The sequence below is a fragment of the Lissotriton helveticus genome, chromosome 2_2, assembly GCF_964261635.1.
Source record: "Lissotriton helveticus chromosome 2_2, aLisHel1.1, whole genome shotgun sequence".
NCBI classification, from domain to species: Eukaryota; Metazoa; Chordata; class Amphibia; order Caudata; family Salamandridae; genus Lissotriton; species Lissotriton helveticus.
In genome coordinates this window covers 515,729,256-515,752,156 of record NC_136060.1, presented here as the reverse complement: position 1 = coordinate 515,752,156, position 22,901 = coordinate 515,729,256, and the positions used below count along the sequence as shown (strand labels likewise).

Here is a 22,901-nt window from a genome sequence, read left to right as displayed (position 1 = left end):
AATGGGATTGTTGAAAAATGTAGGGCTCACCACCGCCCCTCAAGTTGCTTACCTTCGGTAACACCTCATCTGGTAGAAAGCGGATCTAGCTACAGGTTCCTTACTGACCCTCCCAGTTCTGCAAACTGATTTCTTCCTACCTTCTATATCCTGCTTGATATTTGGCAAATCCTCCTTATTAATGTATTGAGAGAGGGAGGTGTAGATCTCCTTATTGGCACACTGTTTCCATAGCCAGTTTCTGTAAGTGGCTCTCTGGTTTTTGGTGCGGAATGTAGTCGCAAACAAACTGACGTCAGCATAATGGGAAGGGACATATATGGACTTGTCACATCCGGTGTTTGTCACTACATAGTTGCACAAAGCTATCTACCGATGTGCAGAAGTACTGCTGAAAAAAAATTCAGTATCCAGGCAGGGGCCAGATGAGAATTGAAAGGTAAGAAATCTGCTGCTAGATCCTGTCTCTACCAGATAAGGTGTTACCCAAGGTAAGTAGCTTGTTTCTTAATAATATGTGCCAGCATGATTGTTAGAAGATCTAAAGCTCAACTGCCCCCTCCCCCCCCCTCCCAATCTTACTGATGACGCTACGTCCCTCCCGGGAGGCTCTGAATGGAATGGAATGCAACTACAAAGGGAAGTGATGGATGTCTCTCTACTCCTCTTGCCATAGGTTAATGATGCACCCGATTTATCATTAGCCTTTCTAGTGTGATGACTGTAACCTTCTCTCCCATGGGTTTGGTGGTGTTTCGTGTGTTGAGCTACAGTTGCAAAATCAAACTTCTGTCCCAATGACTCTGTGCCTGGGCTTTGAGACCCACTGCTACTTCCAGGTAAGATTATTTCCTTTGTAATTGGAACACTTGGATGGAAATCAGCTTACCGTCCAAGACACTCTGAGAAGAAAATAAAAGACAAAGTGTAGATATAAATGCAGTCTTATGAGCACAAACAGGTGTAAGTCACTGGTTTCTGGCAGATCTTCATCTGGCCATCTTCCTGTTCTCTTTTGATCCCTTTTAAAAATCCTTTTTCTTGGAACATTGTATGATGATTTACAGATGTTTTTATTTTACAGCGTACAAAGAAGAAAATTGGGAGGAGACTGAGAACTTCGCAGAGCGTGCAACTGTCTTTGCTTGTACATTATGTGACCTTGTGTTTAAAAATAAGCTCAAACTTCAAAGCCATCAGGAAGTTCACAAGGAAGGTGTACGTTTCCGTTGTAAAGAGTGTGAGAAAACATTTGATCAATTCAAGCTCCTGGAGCTCCACCGCATATTGCACAAAGACCAAATGCCATTACTCTGCACCAATTCAACACGAAGTGCTGTGAATGCTACAGAAACAAGCGCCCAAATCCAATCTAAAGAAAACAAAAACATATCCTTTATATGCACAGAATGTGGGGAATATTTCATTTCTTCTAAAGAATTTCTAAAGCACCAGAAAAGCCACACCGCTTTTAAGCCGGTCGGAGATCTTGACAGTGAAGAAAGTGGTACACTTGGAGCACAACATTCAATAAATTCAGAACCCCAAAAGACAAACCCGTCACTTGCATGCACTTGGTGTGGAGCTGTCTTTGTGCAAAAGGGAGATCTACAGGCCCATCTAGAAACGCACATAGGTGATAGCAACTGTAGTCAAACAGAGCTTCTGATGTCCCACCACCAAGGTGTTCCGAAGGGCGAGGGACACCAGGAGACTCTGCAGGGTTGTGGACAGCTTTGTATCCAGACAGAGCCGCTAGTAAGTGACCAGAGTCTTCACGTAGGTCTGAAGCATCAAGAAGAATCATGTACCTTAACCAAGGTCGAGCCAATCTTCTCTTGCAATCACTGCAACAAGATCTTTGGGAACAAAGTAGATCTTCTCACTCACCAGACAATTCATACCGATCACAAACCGTTTGCATGTGAAGAGTGTGGAAATGGATTTATTCAAGAGGGATATTTATTGTCCCACCAGAGAATTATCCATGATGAAAAAATAAAAAAGAAACTTCATATCTGCTATGAGTGCGGCAAGATCCTTACTAGAAACATTAATCTTCAAAACCACCTGAAAATGCATTTGAGAGACAGGCTTAATGTGTGTACAGAACAAGGGAAGAAAGATACACCCTATAATTCTATTGACTGTGACCAGAGCGGTACTGTTACAATGGAGCCTCAGACACACCAAGAAAAGCATGTCAAAAAACAGATTTTTACATGCAGTCCGTGTGGGAGAAAATTCACTCGTAAACGTTTTCGAACCCATCAGAAAGCGTGCACAGGCGCTATTAGTGAACAGTGCTCCATAGAGGTTGAAAACCGCCAAGAATTGCTTAAGAAAGGTCATTTTTCATGCCGTGGGTGTAGGAAAAAGTTCCCTTATAAGGAACGTTTCTTAAAGCATCGGAAAGCTTACCTGAGGAATGGGCTGTATATGTGTACTGAGCAAAAAACTGAAGCTAAATCCTTCACTCACAAAGAAAGTGATGAGAGCTCTACCGATAAGATGGATATTGGACAACATCATGAAAAGCATGAGGAAGAACAACTTTGTGAGTGCACGGGGTGCGGGCAAACATTTACTTATCGGGAAAGCTTTCTTAAGCATCAGAAATCTAACTTCAGGGAGGGCCTTTATTTGTGTGCGAAGAACAGAATGGAAAATGGATCTGTGACTGAGATTGAATGTGATCCGAGATTTACAGATCTTGGGGAAAAAACGGAAGAACAAGATCCAAATAATTGTACATGCATGGGCTGTGGGACAAGGTTTACTGGTCAGAAAAGCTTTCAAACCCATAAAGCAGCTTACTTGAGGAAGGGCCTTTATTTGTGTGCTAAGAACAGAAAGGAAAATGAATATTTGATTGACAGTGAATGTGATCAGAGAATAACAGATCTTGAAAAACCCCAGGAAAAGCAAGAACAAAACAATTGTACATGCCTGGGGTGTGGGAGAAAGTTCACTTATCAGAAAAGTTATGTTAAGCATCTGAAATTTTACTTCAGGGAGGGCCTTTATTTGTGTACTAAGAACATAATGGAAAATGAACCCTTAATTGACAATGAGGGTGATCAGAAATTTGCAGATTTTGAAGAACTTGCTAAAGGACGAAAATGTAAATGCCGTGGATGTGGTAAAAAGTTCATTTATCGTAAAAGTTTTTTAAAGCATCTGAAAGTTTACCTGAGGAAGGGGCTATATTTGTGTGCAGAGTTCAAAACTGAAGATGAATCCGTCACTCACAAAGCAAGTGATCAGAGCTCTACCGATAAGATGGATATTGGAGAACATCATGAAAATCATGAGGAAGAAGCTAACTTGGGAGAGGGCCTTAATTTGTGCGCTCAGAACAGAAAGGAAAATGAACCTTTGATTGATAGTGAATGTGATCAAAGAGTTACAAATCTTAAAAAACCACAGAAAATGCAAGAAAAACAAAAATGTTTATCATGCAGGGGGTGTGGGAGAAAGTTTATTAATCAGAAAGAATTTCAAAAGCATCAGAAGTCTCACTTGAGGAAGAGCGTTTATTTGTGTTCTAAGAACAGGGTGGAAAACAAACCTTTGATTGACTGTGACCTTGGCCAGAGTGTTGCAAATCTTGAACCACAACAGGAAAAGCAAGATGAACAAAATTGTACATGCCTGGGGTGTGGGAGTAAGTTCACTGATCAGAAAAGTTATCTTGAGCATCAGAAATTTTACTTCAGGGAGGGCCTTTATTTGTGTATTGAGAACATAATGGAAAATGAACCCTTAATTGACAATGAGGGTGGTCAGAAATTTACAGATTTTGAAAAACTTGCTGAAGGACAAAATTGTACATGCCGTGGATGTGGAAGAAAGTTCACTTATCATACAAGTTTTATAAAGCATCTGAAAGCTTACCTGAGAAAGGGGCTATATTTGTGTGCGGAGTCCAAAACCGAAGGTGAATCCGTCACTCACAAAGCAAGTGATCAGAGCTCTACCGATAAGATGGATATTGGAGAACATCATGAAAATCATGAGGAAGAAGCTAACTTAGGAGAGGACCTTTATTTGTGTGCTCAGAACAGAAAGGAAAATGAACCTTTGATTGATAGTGAATGTGATCAAAGAGTTACAGATCTTGAAAAACCACAGAAAATGCAAGAAAAACAAAAATGTTTATCATGCAGGGGGTGTGGGAGAAAGTTTATTAATCAGAAAAAATTTCAAAAGCATCAGAAATCTCACTTGAGGAACAGCGTTTATTTGTGTTCTAAGAACAGGGTGGAAAACCAACCTTTGATTGACAGTGACCTTGGCCAGAGTGTTGCAAATCTTGAAACACAACAGGAAAAACAAGACGAACAAAATTGTACATGCCTGGGGTGTGGGAGTAAGTTCACTGATCAGAAAAGTTTTTTAAAGCATCGGAAAGCTTACCTGAGGAAGGGGCTATATTTGTGTGCGGAGTCCAAAACCGAAGATAAATCCTTCACTCACAAAGAAAGTGATCAGAGCTCTACCGATAAGATGGATATTGGAGAACATCATGAAAATCATGAGGAAGAAGCTAACTTGGGAGAGGGACTTTATTTGTGCCCTCAGAACAGAAAGGAAAATGAACCTTTGGTTGACAGTGACCTTGGCCAGAGTGTTGCAAATCTTAAAACACAACAGGAAAACCAAGACGAAAAAAATTGTACATGCCGGGGGTGTGGGAGAAAGTTCACTTATCATAAAAGTTATCTTAAGCATCAGACATTTTACTTCAGGGAGGGCCTTTATTTGTGTACTAAGAACATAATGGAAAATGAACCCTTAATTGACAATGAGGGTGATCAGAAATTTACAGATTTTGAAAAACTTGCTGAAGGACAAAATTGTACATGCCGTGGATGTGGGAGAAAGTTCACTTATCATACAAGTTTTATAAAGCATCTGAAATCCTACGTGCGGTATGGCATTTATGTGTGTACTAAAGTATAAATGACCCGTGTCTAACATTGAATGTGGCTAGAGCTTTGCAGATCATGACAAACGGCTGGAAAATCAGAAGGAAGACCAACATATTGTGTGTGTGTGTGTGTGTGTGTGTGTGTGTGTGTGTGTGTGCTGGAGGACACTATGGATGTGTACTGAGAAAAATATGGAATAGGGATCCTTCACTCACCCTAAATGTGAGCAGAAGTAGGTCTTGAAAAACACCAAAGAATCTATGATGAAGGCAAGTAGTAGACAAGGAAGAGAGAGCGGAAGCTGCTACTCAGTTCTGTGAAAGCGAGCGAACAGAAGAAGCATCTCAAGTCAACTCTAAAACCATGTGAAAACAAAACTGGGAAGGAATACTAGAGCATGCCGCAACTGATACGGAGAGGTCCCGTGCGCTCGTGAAACTTAGTCAAACCTCTTCAGAACCTTAAGTCACCTTTTAGTTACCATATAATTCTGCCATCCCCAATTGATTTGTAAAAAGATGCAAGTGCTTAGTGGACAAAAATGTATCTCTTAAATTTCCTAAACATATGGGTCTTTCCATTCAGAACTTAGATTCACCGTTTATTCTGAAATGACCTTAAAGCAGAGCAAGAAACTCAAACCCGCATTCATCCTCGTACAGTGACTGTACCTTGATTCACTTCACTGCAGACCGCTCTAGAACCCATCATGATAAATGCACTTTTCTGAACTCTGCAAGGATTTACTGCCCCCTGCACTTCCATTGATGTTAAGACTTTACATTTGTTTCTTTTTAATAAGGATGTCCCAAGCAGGCCTCCTAAAAGAACCATAAAAATGAATTATTTAAAGACCAACCTGTTGAAGTCACACCAGTCAGAGAATCATCGAAGCAACATCTAAATGCATTTGCACAACAAATGTAACCGTGTCGTTGCAGAGGAAGGCGCTACACATGTACTCGACCAAGCAGATTTTTAAGACTCTAGCATATACACATTGATTAAACCAGTTTTGGGTATATAATCTAATTATTCCCTTAACCCCTTCCGCGCTCATGACGAGCTGAGCTCGTCATGAGTTACGACGCTCGTACGCTCATGACGAGCTGAGCTCGTCATGTAACGCGGCTTTTTAAAAAACGCAGCGTGCAGCGGGAAAACCGCTAGCGCGCATGCGGTTAAAGAGTTACTTGTGGAATATTGGATAAAATAAATGCAGTTTATTGTAGCATTACCAAAAGATTCCATAATAAGATGACCGCTGCATTTCGTTGGCGTCGTGCTCTAACCATCTGCAAATACTCAGTGACTGAGGCCCTTCAGCTGTCCTGAGTGCACTCTTCGAAACTCAAAACGCTCTCTAACGGAGTTTCTGGTTTTTGCGTCTGTTGGTCTCTGTATTTGGTGGGTGTGTTCTTGAATATTAATTAATGAGCACATCTGAATGATTGAGTTGAAAATGTTTGTAGAGGTGAAGCACATTTGGAAGCAGTTTCTTCAGTGTAGATTTGAGAGCATGATTATGGTTGGATATGGGGGCGTATCGTGTAGGATTTCATAGCTCTTGTAGAGTGCTTTATCCCTGAGGTGTGAAACTTCTATTGAGTTTGAACAAGTCTGTCCCCACCCTGGATCCAAATTGATGATCCTATTGGGCCACAGGTTCCGTGCACTTACAGATTGCCTACGTTTGAATCCAGATAATTTTAAAAAATGCATATGTACAATGATTATATGGTGCGCTTAAATCCAAATATTTGTTTTTTGAAATCATAAACTCTAAAAGCAATATTTCTAAAATGTCTTTGTTACTACCGAGTGGTAAAAGATGTTTGTTATATAACACTCAAATATTTTTCTCTGCTGTTTCTGCTTTTGGAAGGATTGTGACTAGCACCTTTTTCGTGTGAGCAACCTGAAGCAGTTTATCCTTAATTATTATTTTTAACATTTGTGCTTCTTTCCCTTTCTTGCTTTATTCCCCCCCCCCCTCTCTTTGCCCTTCCTGCGTTGCCCTTTGTCTGCTTTGCATCCCAATTTCTGCTTGGTATTTTTGAACTCCCTTCCTACCCCCAATCCCCCTTTGTTTTGCCATTTTGTGCTTTTCTTTGAGTTCCTTCCTGCTCAGTTGGCCTCACTTTTTTTTTCACGCTTTCTTCTTTGGTTGCTCATGGATGTAATTTCTCTGTCTGCTCTACTGTTACCTGCCCCATCCCACTTCTCACCAGAATCCCCACATCTGTGTGCCTACCACCCCTTTTTCCTGCTTGCCCCATGGGGAGGATTGTTGCCCATTGAATATATGCTATTTGACTCTTCCAAGTGTTTCCCACTTCGTGCCCTTTATTATTTGTTTCACCTGAGCCACGTGCCGCCCCCCCATTATCCCCCTCCCGCAGTGGCACCACACCTGTCTTTTGAAAATAGTGTTGTCAATGCACACATTTTTCATAACCTCGATTTAGCTGTTCTCACTTTCTTTCGCTCTTCTCTCATCAGGCTCCTTGTTTTGTGCTTTTGCTCACTTCCTCTTTTGTGTCTGTCTTTCTGTCTCTCTTGTAAATAACTCACTCTCCCCTTTGCTTCTGAGCCCTTCTCTGTTTGTTACCTTGTTTCAGCATCCTTCCCTCCCCTCCCCAGGTGTCCACATGTTTACTACCCTTCCCTGTCCATATGCATGGCTCTCTCTGGCTCTTTCTGAGATAACTGCCTAGCACTTAGCATCTCTGCATCTCCGTTCGTGTCTGTCCCCTAGTGTTGTGGCCCTGTCTTCAATGTGCTCCGCGGAGCCAGCTACATCTCTTCCACATTGTTTCTTGCATTTGAAATTGTTTGGTTTTTCCTTTGCTTATTGGTAAAATATAAAAAGTGAATGTTTTTTAATGTTTGCTTAATAAACCTTTTCTAATTCTGAACAGTTTTTGCCTTGTTTTACTTCATACATAAATTTGTGACCAATCTCACTTCTAGATGGATGCCTTTATTTACTGCATGCATTCACATTCCCACAGTCCGACTTTGCACCAGGTTCACCAACAGTAGCCGGTCTCCTGATAATGTTTCAAAGGTGCCCTCATTTCCTCTCCTTCTAGGCGAGCCCACAGATAGGCCTCACACAGGTGTATTCACACAGGTCTCTCTCATGCAATCCTCACTAATATGCAAAAATGCAGAATAGTAAACTCTGAAGGAACATAGTGACACTTTTGAGCTCTTGGTGTGCTAGCTAGGGCCTCCCACAGAAGTGTGCCACCACCCCACAGTGTAGAGGTTTTCAAGGAGGGCTCCAGGGGAGCTGCAGCAGACCCCCCCCCCCCCCCCCACCCATGGCAGCTGTTGGATCTTCCTCAGAAATCTCAGGGTCCTTCTCTGATATCAAGCCATTGGCTGCTTGTTTTGTGTGAAGTCTCCACATTAAGCAAACTTTTATTGATCCTTCTTTGCTTCAGTGTGTCTTGACCTTAGATCTTGGGGTTTATGTGTGTCCCGTTGAGCTTTTAGAAAGAATACCTTTTGACTGGCTCACGTAAAAGGTGGAAGTGCTAGTTACATGAATCCTGGGCAAATTGGCTGACCTAGAAATCTGAGCCCTAGCTAATGATATTGTAAGGTAGTGCAGTTTTGAGTCCAGGTTGCTTCTTTAGACCCAAGGTGAGGTCAGAGTTACACATTAACAGTTCTATGCAATTCGTCTGAACTGCTCTTGCTACCTATATCTGAGAGGAGTAGGCCTCAGTGGAACAATTCTTGCTGCCCTAAGGACTCTTCTCATTGAAAAACTGTCGCTCTCTCTCTGTTGCTTCTTCCCTCTCACGGGGAGGAAAAGCCGCCATCATTCTACTTGACCTCAGTGCCGCGTTCGACACGGTTAACCATGCCACACTATTACAACGCATGAGTGGCTTGGGCGTGTCGGGCGCGGCCCTGGAATGGCTGTCCTCCTTCCTGGATGATCGATTCTTCCAGGTGTTTGAGGGTGAGGCAGTCTCCCCCAAACATCCACTCAGGTGTGGGGTCCCCCATGCCTACATGGAACCCCTAGACAGGATGGTCCATCCCTTCGGTGTGCGAATCGTCACCTACGCTGACGATACCCAACTTGTGGTCTCTTTGGACCACTCGGAGGGATCGTCTACCAACTTAGGTCCCTGTCTAGAAGCTGTTGCCAGTTGGATGCAATCTTCCTGTTTGAAACTTAACGGGGAGAAGACAGACATCATCCTGCTGGGCAACCCCCTCCCCCCGTCTGCCCTAGCATCCATCTGGCCCCCATGTCTTGGCTCGCCTCCCACCCCCAAACCCCAGATAAAGAGCCTTGGGGTTTGGCTTGATAAATCACTTGATTTTTCGGCCCAAGCCACCAAGACTGCCTCCACATGTTTCGGGCTGATGAGGATGTTGCGCAGAGTGCTCCCTTTGCTCCCATTCCAGGCGAGGAGGATCATTGTCCAGGCTCTGATACTCTCCCGCCTGGACTATGGTAATGCACTTTACGTGGGAGCTCCGGCATCGGTGACCCATAGGCTCCAGGTAACGCAAAACTGTGCTGCCCGTCTTTTGTATAACATCCCCCGTTGGCAGTCAGCAAGGAAAGCCCTAAAGGAACTTCACTGGCTCCCTGTTGCGTCCAGAGTGCAGTTCAAGGCCGTGTGTATTCTGCACAAGTCTTTTCATCGAACAGGCCCCGCGATTCTACACTCCATAGTCACACCCTATGTCCCGTCCAGATCCCTCCGCTCTAGCTTCTTACAGCTAGCAACCACCACCAAAGTCAACAGAGCTCGCTGGGGCAGTCGCTCATTCTCCCATAAAGCGGCCAAGCTTTGGAACTCTCTTCCGCTCTCTCTTCGTGAGAACAACAATCTTATGTCTTTTAGAAAGGCTCTAAAAATTCACTTGTTTGCAAAAACCTGCTGAACTTCCCTGAGCTCGCCATAAGCAATCAGTCTCAAGCGCTGAGAGGCCTCCGGGTAGTTTATGCGCAATACAAGTGTAATTTTTCATTTAATTTCATGGCAAATTCTATCACACAGCTTAATGAAGAGGGATGAATTAATTAACCTGTTCTTATTGATAAATGCTCCCACAGACTCTTGAAGTGAATCGGCTGAATATACCTGGATATAATCTGGCCCTATCAGTCCTTCTGCAGTGCTAGGTGGAGCCCCTTGGCATCCGTGCTGCATCCGTACCGCCATTACGCGGCCCTCGCAGGCTGCAAGAGCCACACTGCTGACAGCTCTACCACTCGGGGTCCGTGCTGCATCCATACCGCTATTACTCTGCCTTTGCAGGCTGCAAGAGCCACACTGCTGACAGCTCTACCACTTTGGGTCTGTGCTGCATCCATGACTGCTAGTGCGAGTGTGAGTGTGTTAACGTCCTGAGGCGGAAAGCCGGGACCGTGCATTTTAAACACTGCGACTGCTGCTTTGTTTTTACTTAAAATTGAATTTTTATTTTGATTGTATTACCTGCCGGTTTTTACCCTGTGTCACTATTTAAACATCTGTGGTGCGGTTCTGTGCACTCGTGGCAAACCGAGCACTGGAGGCAGCTCTCCTCCGGAGGTAACGCCATCTTGGGTCGGGAGACGGACGAGCAGTCTAGTGCTCCGCCCCTCCCGCCCTTTCCTCCTTAAAACTCGTGCATTTCCACACTTGCCGCTGACTGCTAGTGCGAGTGTGAGTGTGTTAACGTCCTGAGGCGGAAAGCCGGGACCGTGCATTTTAAACACTGCGACTGCTGCTTTGTTTTTACTTAAAATTGAATTTTTATTTTGATTGTATTACCTGCTGTTTACCCTGTGTCACTATTTAAACATCTGTGGTGCGGTTCTGTGCACTCGTGGCAAACCGAGCACTGGAGGCAGCTCTCCTCCGGAGGTAACGCCATCTTGGGTCGGGAGACGGACGAGCAGTCTAGTGCTCCGCCCCTCCCGCCCTTCCCTCCTTAAATGGCCCCCCTCACTAGGAAGCGCAGCGGGCGCGCCGGCGGCGCGCCGAAGGCGAGCCCGTCTGCGCCCGTCCGCGCCGGACCCGCGCCTAGGGCCAGTCCCCTTGCTTCGCACAGCCTCCATCCAACCTCCAAACATCCATACGATAGAGAAACGCTGTGGGCTCTAAACAAAAAGCCCGCTACAGAGGGCTGCGAAGTAAGGAAACCAGGACGGAAAGCCCAATTTCATCTCTCGTACTGCGCCAACTGTCGGCAAACCCTGCCCAAATTTCTCTGGCAACCTATTGCATCCCAAAACAATCATAAATCCATCCCGCCGAAGGGAAAAAAACCCTCGTCAAATGCCTGCTGCTTAACACAAGATCCCTGGTCAAACATAGTTTGGAGATAGCAGAAGCTATCCAAGAGGAGGACATTAAGATTGCATTTATCATGGAGTCATGGACTGATGCAGCATCAGGGCCAGATATAGTCAAAGCAACCCCCCAGGACTACGTGTGCCACACCCAAAATAGGGACAAAAGAAGAGGGGGAGGTTTAGCGATCATTTATCATAACAGCATTAGAGGCTCTTTTCAACCCGGTCCCGCCGGCCTTAATGAATCGCTGCTTTTCAACCTCATGCTCTCAGATCATCAATCCTTTAGTGGCGGTCTGATCTATAGACCCCCAGGTGGGAAAGCCCAATTTTTCACAGGATTAAATAGGGCACTCGAAGCCGCAGCTTCTGCCCAAATGTTCACCCTTCTGGGCGATTTTAACTTTCAGTTGGAATATGACGCTGACATAAATTCCCGGGTGCTAATCGACCTACTAGGGGGGAATGATATGACGCAACGGGTATCTGACCCTACACACAAAGCAGGACATACCCTAGACGGGATTTTTACAAATCATCCCAACCTAAAAGTTACATCGGTTCTCCCAGTATCATGGTCGGACCACTCTGCAATTTACTTCACCATATCCCTCATCACCCCTATGAAACCCCTTAATACCAAAAACGCCCCGAGACAGGTCAGAAAATGGAAGAACATCAAAGGGGACAAGCTGGAAAATACGCTAGCAAACTCCCTGACCCCGCTCCCTGACAATGTAGAGGAAGCGGCCATGTCCTATACAGCCTGGCTGGACCATGCCTGCTCGCTCTTGGCCCCCCCTAAAATCACCTATTCCACCCGGGCTTCTCCAGCAGCTCCCTGGTTTACAGAACAAATCAGGGAACACAAAACACGGTGTAAAAAATTGGAGAGAATCTGGCGAACAAACTATAGCGAGGCAGACAAACAAACTCTTAATTTGGAACAAAGAAGCTACAGAGAAAGAATTTTGCAAGCAAAAAAGGCCTTCCTTACTAAAAGGATAAGGGAAGCCAGCAACACCTCCAAAAAATTGTTTCAAACGGTTTCACTTCTAGCCGATCCCAAAGCCACAGAAATTCCCCCAAGTCTTCCGCTCTGTGAAAACCTGGCCAGCTTTTTTCGAGAAAAGGTAGAAAACATCTTCTTTTCATTAGACTGTCGAGTCATGACACCCCCCTCGAGGGAGGGCCTGGAGATCCTAGGCCCTTCAGCCAGACTTCAACAATTCCAGCCCATCACTGAAAATGAAGTGGTTACGCGCCTTTTAAAAATAAAATCAGGCTCGCCTCATGACCCCTGTCCCACCAGCATAGCCAAACTAGCCCCAGAGGCCATTGCAAGTGGACTTACTCCACTTTTCAATCAGATGCTGGAGAAAGGAGAATATCCCTCCATATGGAAGCGAGCATCCATCCTGCCTTTACTAAAAAAAAAAAAACCAAGACATCACCAATTTGAATAATTATCGACCGATAGTTCGACTTCCTCTCCCCGCTAAAATTATCGAAGGCAGCCTTAATTCACAACTTAGCGCCTTTTTAAACAGAGGGGATTACCTCGACCCTTCACAACACGGGTTTCGGGCGGAGCACAGCACGGAATCCGCCCTGATTAAATCAGTGGAAGACATCAGGCAGGTGATGGACGCAGGAGGCAGAGCGGCCCTGATCCTGCTGGATCTCTCCGCGGCCTTTGATTCGGTCCACCACAAATTGTTGGTGGACCGGCTGAGGGCCTGTGGAATCCAGGGAAAGGCACATAACATCTTACAGGCCTTCCTGGCCGACAGAACCCAGGTAGTGGCCCCAGGAGACTACGAATCCCACCCGTTTTTGCTGCCTTGTGGAGTCCCTCAGGGGTCTTCGCTCAGCCCTACCCTTTTTAATGTCTATGTTGCATCCCTAGCCCCGGTGATACGTTCGTTTGGCTTTCACCTCACAGCATATGCAGACGACACTCAGATAGTGGTGTCACTCTTACCAGGAAAGGTTGAAAATACAGCAGACAGATTTAAAAACTGCATGCGTGAGGTCGACTGCTGGATGGCACAAAACTGCCTAAAACTTAATTCCACGAAGACAGAAGTTTTGCTCTTCGGAGCCACGGACAACTTCTGGTCCCCGAGCTGGTGGCCAGATGAAATGGGTCCTCTCCCCTCCCCGGTGGACAAAGTAAAAAACCTGGGCATTCTTGTGGACAATTCCCTGTCCTTTAAACCCCAGGTTAACGCACTCTCCTCCTCCTTGCATTATGTTCTTAAAACCATCAGAAAAATTCTTCCCTATGTGGAGAGGGAACATAGGAAAACCATTGTTACAGGTCTAGTCCTCTCCCGCTTAGACTATTGTAACAGTCTGATGCTAAACGCCCAGCAGTGCGTCCTTAATAAACTCCAACTACTACAGAACGCAGCTGCCCGCCTGATCACTGACACTCCCAAATTCGCATCTATCAGTCAGGACTTGGTGACTCTACACTGGCTACCTGTCCGCAAGCGAATTGTCTTTAAGGCACTATGCTTGGTTTTTAAAGCCCTACATGAAATGGGCCCCAGATATATGAAACTGCTCTTTCGATGGTATACACCGGCAAGAACTCTGAGATCAGGGGAACAGGCCCTGGTCACGGTCCCCAGAACTAAAAGAGCTCGCTGGGGAGGCAGGAGTTTCTCCCTTGGGGCTGCCGAGGCCTGGAATAAACTTCCGCTCAGGCTTAGACAATCCCAGGACCTGATGGTGTTCAGGAGAGAGCTCAAAACCTGGCTCTTTACCCACTAAGCCCATCTACTCATTCCAGCACCAGCAGTCAGCGCCAGGACACCTCCGGGTAACAGAGCGCTCTACAAATGTGAAAAATAAATAAATACCGCCATTACTCTGCCATCGCAGGCTGCAAGAGCCACACTGCTGACAGATCTACCACTTGGGGTCCGTGCTGCATCTATACCGCCATTACTCGGCCATCGCAGGCTGCAAGAGCCACACTGCTGGCAGCTCTGCCCCTCAGTGCTCGTGCTGCATCCATACCGCCATTACTCGGCCATCGCAGGCTGCAAGAGCCACACTGCTGGCAGCTCTACCACTTGGGGTCCGTGCTGCGTCCGTACACCATTACTCGGCCATCGCAGGCTGCAAGAGCCACACTGCTGACAGCTCTACCACTTGGGGTCCATGCTGCAACCATACTGCCATTACGCGGCCCTCGCAGGCTGCAAGAGCCACACTGCTGCCAGCTCTACCACTTGGGGTCCGTGCTGCATACATACGCCATTACTCGGCCATCGCAGGCTGCAAGAGCCACACTGCTGGCAGCTCTGCCCCTTGGGGTCCGTGCTGCAACCATACCGCCATTACTCTGCCATCACAGGCTGCAAGAGCCACACTGCTGGCTACTCTGCCCCTCTGTGCTCGTGCAGCATCCATACCGCCTTTACTCGGCCATCGCAGGCTGCAAGAGCCACACTGCTGACAGCTCTACCACTTGGGATCCGTGCTGCATCCATACCGCCATTACTTGGCCATCGCAGGCTGCAAGAGCCACACTGCTGACAGCTCTACCACTTGGGGTCCGTGCTGCATCTATACCGCCATTACTCGGCCATCGCAGGCTGCAAGAGCCACACTGCTGGCAGCTCTACCACTTGGGGTCCGTGCTGCATCCATACCGCCATTACTCGGCCATCCCAGCCTGCAAGAGCCACACTGCTGGCAGCTCTACCACTTGGGGTCCATGCTGCAACCATACTGCCATTACGCGGCCCTCGCAGGCTGCAAGAGCCACACTGCTGACAGATCTACCACTTGGGGTCCGTGCTGCATCCATACCGCCATTACTCGGCCATCGCAGGCTGCAAGAGCCACACTGCTGGCAGCTCTACCACTTGGGGTCCGTACTGCATCCGTACGCCATTACTCGGCCATCGCAGGCTGCAAGAGCCACACTGCTGACAGCTCTACCACTTGGGGTCCATGCTGCAACCATACTGCCATTACGCTGCCCTCGCAGGCTGCAAGAGCCACACTGCTGCCAGCTCTACCACTTGGGGTCCGTGCTGCATACATACGCCATTACTCGGCCATCGCAGGCTGCAAGAGCCACACTGCTGGCAGCTCTGACACTTGGCGTCCGTGCTGCATCCATACTGCCTTTACTCGGCCATCGCAGGCTGCAAGAGCCACACTGCTGGCAGCTCTGCCCCTCGGTGCCCGTGCTGCATCCATACGCCATTACTCGGCCATCGCAGGCTGCAAGAGCCACACTGTTGGCACCTCTACCACTTGGGGTCCATGCTGCATCCATACGCCATTACTCGGCCATCACAAACTGCAAGAGCCACACTGTTGGCACCTCTACCACTTGGGGTCCGTGCTGCATCCGTACGGCAATACTCGGCCATCGCAGGCTGCAAGAGCCACACTGCTGGCAGCTCTGCCACTTGGGGTCCGTGCTGCATCCGTACGCCAATACTCGGCCATCGCAGGCTGCAAGAGCCACACTGCTGGCAGCTCTACCACTTGGGGTCCGTGCTGCATCCGTACGCCAATACTCGGCCATCGCAGGCTGCAAGAGCCACACTGCTGGCAGCTCTACCACTTGGGGTCCGTGCTACATCCATACCGCCATTACTCTGCCATCGCAGGCTGCAAGAGCCACACTGCTGACAGATCTACCACTTGGGGTCCGTGCTGCATCTATACCGCCATTACTCGGCCATCGCAGGCTGCAAGAGCCACACTGCTGGCAGCTCTGCCCCTCAGTGCTCGTGCTGCATCCATACCGCCATTACTCGGCCATCGCAGGCTGCAAGAGCCACACTGCTGGCAGCTCTACCACTTGGGGTCCGTGCTGCGTCCGTACACCATTACTCGGCCATCGCAGGCTGCAAGAGCCACACTGCTGACAGCTCTACCACTTGGGGTCCATGCTGCAACCATACTGCCATTACGCGGCCCTCGCAGGCTGCAAGAGCCACACTGCTGCCAGCTCTACCACTTGGGGTCCGTGCTGCATACATACGCCATTACTCGGCCATCGCAGGCTGCAAGAGCCACACTGCTGGCAGCTCTGCCCCTTGGGGTCCGTGCTGCAACCATACCGCCATTACTCTGCCATCACAGGCTGCAAGAGCCACACTGCTGGCTACTCTGCCCCTCTGTGCTCGTGCAGCATCCATACCGCCTTTACTCGGCCATCGCAGGCTGCAAGAGCCACACTGCTGACAGCTCTACCACTTGGGATCCGTGCTGCATCCATACCGCCATTACTTGGCCATCGCAGGCTGCAAGAGCCACACTGCTGACAGCTCTACCACTTGGGGTCCGTGCTGCATCTATACCGCCATTACTCGGCCATCGCAGGCTGCAAGAGCCACACTGCTGGCAGCTCTACCACTTGGGGTCCGTGCTGCATCCATACCGCCATTACTCGGCCATCCCAGCCTGCAAGAGCCACACTGCTGGCAGCTCTACCACTTGGGGTCCATGCTGCAACCATACTGCCATTACGCGGCCCTCGCAGGCTGCAAGAGCCACACTGCTGACAGATCTACCACTTGGGGTCCGTGCTGCATCCATACCGCCATTACTCGGCCATCGCAGGCTGCAAGAGCCACACTGCTGGCAGCTCTACCACTTGGGGTCCGTACTGCATCCGTACGCCATTACTCGGCCATCGCAGGCTGCAAGAGCCACACTGCTGACAGCTCTACCACTTGGGGTCCATGCTGCAACCATACTGCCATTACGCTGCCCTCGCAGGCTGCAAGAGCCACACTGCTGCCAGCTCTACCACTTGGGGTCCGTGCTGCATACATACGCCATTACTCGGCCATCGCAGGCTGCAAGAGCCACACTGCTGGCAGCTCTGACACTTGGCGTCCGTGCTGCATCCATACTGCCTTTACTCGGCCATCGCAGGCTGCAAGAGCCACACTGCTGGCAGCTCTGCCCCTCGGTGCCCGTGCTGCATCCATACGCCATTACTCGGCCATCGCAGGCTGCAAGAGCCACACTGTTGGCACCTCTACCACTTGGGGTCCATGCTGCATCCATACGCCATTACTCGGCCATCACAAACTGCAAGAGCCACACTGTTGGCACCTCTACCACTTGGGGTCCGTGCTGCATCCGTACGGCAATACTCGGCCATCGCAGGCTGCAAGAGCCACACTGCTGGCACCTCTACCACTTGGGGTCCGTGCTGCATCCGTACGGCAATACTCGGCCATCGCAGGCTGCAAGAGCCACACTGCTGGCAGCTCTGCCACTTGGGGTCCGTGCTGCATCCGTACGCCAATACTCGGCCATCGCAGGCTGCAAGAGCCACACTGCTGGCAGCTCTACCACTTGGGGTCCGTGCTGCATCCGTACGCCAATACTCGGCCATCGCAGGCTGCAAGAGCCACACTGCTGGCAGCTCTGCCACTTGGGGTCCGTGCAGCATCCATACCGCCATTGCTCTGCCATCGCAGGCTGCAAGAGCCACACTGCTGGCAGCTCTGCCCCTCAGTGCTCGTGCTGCATCCACACGCCATCACTCGGCCATCGCAGGCTGCAAGAGCCACACTGCTGGCAGCTCTCCCACTTGGGGTCAGTGCTGCATCCATACCGCCATTACTCGGCCATCGCAGGCTGCAAGAGCCACATTGCTGGCAGCTCTGCCCCTTGGCGTCCGTGCTGCATCCACACGCCATTACTCGGCCATCGCAGGCTGCAAGAGCCACACTGCTGACAGATCTACCACTTGGGGTCCGTGCTGCATCTATACCGCCATTACTCGGCCATCGCAGGCAGCAAGAGCCACACTGCTGGCAGCTCTACCACTTGGGGTCCGTGCTGCATCTATACCGCCATTACTCGGCCATCGCAGGCTGCAAGAGCCACACTGCTGGCAGCTCTACCACTTGGGGTCCGTGCTGCATCCATACCGCCATTACTCGGCCATCCCAGCCTGCAAGAGCCACACTGCTGGCAGCTCTACCACTTGGGGTCCATGCTGCAACCATACTGCCATTACGCGGCCCTCGCAGGCTGCAAGAGCCACACTGCTGACAGATCTACCACTTGGGGTCCGTGCTGCATCCATACCGCCATTACTCGGCCATCGCAGGCTGCAAGAGCCACACTGCTGGCAGCTCTACCACTTGGGGTCCGTACTGCATCCGTACGCCATTACTCGGCCATCGCAGGCTGCAAGAGCCACACTGCTGACAGCTCTACCACTTGGGGTCCATGCTGCAACCATACTGCCATTACGCTGCCCTCGCAGGCTGCAAGAGCCACACTGCTGCCAGCTCTACCACTTGGGGTCCGTGCTGCATACATACGCCATTACTCGGCCATCGCAGGCTGCAAGAGCCACACTGCTGGCAGCTCTGACACTTGGCGTCCGTGCTGCATCCATACTGCCTTTACTCGGCCATCGCAGGCTGCAAGAGCCACACTGCTGGCAGCTCTGCCCCTCGGTGCCCGTGCTGCATCCATACGCCATTACTCGGCCATCGCAGGCTGCAAGAGCCACACTGTTGGCACCTCTACCACTTGGGGTCCATGCTGCATCCATACGCCATTACTCGGCCATCACAAACTGCAAGAGCCACACTGTTGGCACCTCTACCACTTGGGGTCCGTGCTGCATCCGTACGGCAATACTCGGCCATCGCAGGCTGCAAGAGCCACACTGCTGGCAGCTCTGCCACTTGGGGTCCGTGCTGCATCCGTACGCCAATACTCGGCCATCGCAGGCTGCAAGAGCCACACTGCTGGCAGCTCTACCACTTGGGGTCCGTGCTGCATCCGTACGCCAATACTCGGCCATCGCAGGCTGCAAGAGCCACACTGCTGGCAGCTCTGCCACTTGGGGTCCGTGCAGCATCCATACCGCCATTGCTCTGCCATCGCAGGCTGCAAGAGCCACACTGCTGGCAGCTCTGCCCCTCAGTGCTCGTGCTGCATCCACACGCCATTACTCGGCCATCGCAGGCTGCAAGAGCCACACTGCTGGCAGCTCTCCCACTTGGGGTCAGTGCTGCATCCATACCGCCATTACTCGGCCATCGCAGGCTGCAAGAGCCACATTGCTGGCAGCTCTGCCCCTTGGCGTCCGTGCTGCATCCACACGCCATTACTCGGCCATCGCAGGCTGCAAGAGCCACACTGCTGACAGATCTACCACTTGGGGTCCGTGCTGCATCTATACCGCCATTACTCGGCCATCGCAGGCTGCAAGAGCCACACTGCTGGCAGCTCTACCACTTGGGGTCCGTGCTGCATCCATACGCCATTACTCGGCCATCGCAGGCTGCAAGAGCCACACTGCTGGCAGCTCTACCACTTGGGGTCCGTGCTACATCCATACCGCCATTACTCGGCCATCGCACGCTGCAAGAGCCACACTGCTGGCAGCTCTGCCCCTCTGTGCTCGTGCAGCATCCATACCGCCATTACTCGGCCATCGCAGGCTGCAAGAGCCACACTGCTGGCAGCTCTGCCCCTTGGCGTCTGTGCTGCATCTATATGCCATTACTCGGCCATCGCAGGCTGCAAGAGCCACACTGCTGGCAGCTCTACCACTTGGGGTCCGTGCTACATCCATACCGCCATTACTCGGCCATCGCAGGCTGCAAGAGCCACACTGCTGGCAGCTCTGCCCCTCTGTGCTCGTGCAGCATCCATACCGCCATTACTCAGCCTTCGCAGGCTGCAAGAGCCACACTACTGGCAGCTCTGCCCCTTGGGGTCCGTGCTGCAACCATACCGCCATTACTCTGCCATCGCAGGCTGCAAGAGCCACACTGCTGACAGCTCTACCACTTGGGGTCTGTGCTGCATCCATACCGCCATTACTCGGCCATCGCAGGCTGCAAGAGCCACACTGCTGGCAGCTCTGCCACTTGGGGTCCGTGCTACATCCATACCGCCATTACTCTGCCATCGCAGGCTGCAAGAGCCACACTGCTGACAGATCTACCACTTGGGGTCCGTGCTGCATCTATACCGCCATTACTCGGCCATCGCAGGCTGCAAGAGCCACACTGCTGGCAGCTCTACCACTTGGTCCGTGCTGCATCCATATGCCATTACTCGGCCATCGCAGGCTGCAAGAGCCACACTGCTGGCAGCTCTACCACTTGGGGTCCGTTCTGCATCCATACGCCATTACACGGCCATCCCAGCCTGCAAGAGCCACACTGCTGGCAGCTCTACCACTTGGGGTCCGTACTGCATCCTTACGCCATTACTCGGCCATCGCAGGCTGCAAGAGCCACACTGCTGACAGCTCTTCCACTTGGGGTCCGTGCTGCATACATACGCCATTACTCGGCCATCGCAGGCTGCAAGAGCCACACTGCTGGCAGCTCTGACACTTGGCGTCCGTGCTGCATCCATACCGCCTTTACTCAGCCATCGCAGGCTGCAAGAGCCACACTGCTGGCTGCTCTGCCCCTCGGTGCCCGTGCTGCATCCATACCGCCATTACTCGGCCATCACAGGCTGCAAGAGCCACACTGTTGGCACCTCTACCACTTGGGGTCCGTGCTGCATCCATACGCCATTACTCGGCCATCACAAACTGCAAGAGCCACACTGTTGGCACCTCTACCACTTGGGGTCCGTGCTGCATCCATACGCCATTACTCGGCCATTGCAGCCTGCAAGAGCCACACTGCTGGCAGCTCTACCCCTTGGGGTCCGTGCTGCATCCATACGCCATTACTCGGCCATCGCAGGCTGGAAGAGCCACACTGCTGGCAGCTCTACCCCTTGGGGTCCGTGCTGCATCCATACCGCCATTACTCTGCCATCGCAGGCTGGAAGAGCCACACTGCTGGCAGCTCTACCACTTGGGGTCCGTGCTGCATCCGTACGCCAATACTCGGCCATCGCAGGCTGCAAGAGCCACACTGCTGGCAGTTCTGCCGCTTTGGGTCCGTGCAGCATCCATACCGCCATTGCTCTGCCATCTCAGGCTGCAAGAGCCACACTGCTGGCAGCTCTACCACTTGGGGTCAGTGCTGCATCCATACACCATTACTCGGCCATCGCAGGCTGCAAGAGCCACACTGCTGACAGCTCTACCACTTGGGGTCCGTGCTGCATCCATACTGCCATTACTCGGCCATCGCAGGCTGCAAGAGCCACGCTGCTGGCAGCTCTGACACTTGGCGTCCGTGCTGCATCCATAACGCCATTACTCTGCCATCGCAGGCTGCACGAGCCACACTGCTGGCAGCTCTGCCGCTCGTTGCTCGTGCTGCATCCATACCGCCATTACTCCGCCATCGCAGGCTGCAAGAGCCGCACTGCTGGCAGCTCTGCTACTTGGGGTCCGTGCTACATCCATACCGCCATTACTCGGCCATCGCAGGCTGCAAGAGCCACACTGCTGACAGATCTACCACTTGGGGTCCGTGCTGCATCTATACCGCCATTACTCGGCCATCGCAGGCTGCAAGAGCCACACTGCTGGCAGCTCTACCACTTGGGGTCCGTGCTGCATCCGTACGCCATTACTCGGCCAACGCAGGCTGCAAGAGCCACACTGTTGGCACCTCTACCACTTGGGGTCAGTGCTGCATCCATACGCCATTGCTCGGCCATCGCAGGCTGAAAGAGCCACACTGCTGACAGATCTACCACTTGGGGTCCGTGCTACATCCATACCGCCATTACTCTGCCATCGCAGGCTGCAAGAGCCACACTGCTGACAGATCTACCACTTGGGGTCCGTGCTGCATCCATACGGCCATTACTCGGCCATCGCAGGCTGCAAGAGCCACACTGCTAGCAGCTCTACCACTTGGGGTCCGTGCTGCAACCATACTGCCATTACGTGGCCCTCGCAGGCTGCAAGAGCCACACTGCTGACAGCTCTACCACTTGGGGTCCGTGCTGCATACATACGCCATTACTTGGCCATCGCAGGCTGCAAGAGCCACACTGCTGGCAGCTCTGACACTTGGCGTCCGTGCTGCATCCATACCGCCATTACTCGGCCATCGCAGGCTGCAAGAGCCACACTGCTGGCAGCTCTGCCCCTCGGTGCTCGTGTTGCATCCATACGCCATTACTCGGCCATCTCAGGCTGCAAGAGCCACACTGTTGGCACCTCTACCACCTGAGGTCCGTGCTGCATCCATACGCCATTACTCGGCCATCACAGGCTGCAAGAGCCACACTGTTGGCACCTCTGCTAGAGATCGCGGGTCACCCGACCAATAATTTCGCCACTTCTGGCTTCGGGCCCATATACTTTACTTTATCATATACATGGATCAGATGACCACACAATCTACTACCAATAATTGTGAGTTCCCTTTCGATTTATTTCCAGTGTACCCAACTTACCATCCACCGTTATGGGTACCTATGACCACGATGGGTCAGGGAGCTAGCTGTAAAAGAAAAGGCAGCAAATACAAAACCCAAACATTAAAACCTTTACTTTTCATAAAATGACCACGGACAACTGAGAAGTTTTAAAAGTTTTATCTTAGATTTCAGATTCTGCAATCATACATTATAGTAATGAGGCAATCTATAATCGGAATAACGAAGAGCACATAACCATATAGGAAGAGTATACAGGTAACCATCTAACCCTATAATTAGGGAATTCAGAAATAACGGAATTGAAATTCGAGAGA

At 50.5% G+C, this 22,901-nt stretch overlaps 1 protein-coding gene across 2 annotated transcripts in view; it reads left to right on the top strand.

The window, feature by feature from the left end:
* Positions 1-7,852, top strand: part of LOC144821595 (uncharacterized) — a 246,678-nt gene extending 238,826 nt beyond the window's left edge. For both annotated transcript variants that reach the window (XM_078678821.1, XM_078678820.1), the window contains one exon: positions 1,085-7,852. In XM_078678821.1, the coding sequence (XP_078534947.1) occupies positions 1,085-4,965 (3,881 nt within the window). In that variant the 3' untranslated portion in view covers positions 4,966-7,852. The remainder of the gene's footprint in view (positions 1-1,084) is intronic.
* The last annotated feature ends 15,049 nt before the right edge of the window (positions 7,853-22,901 follow it).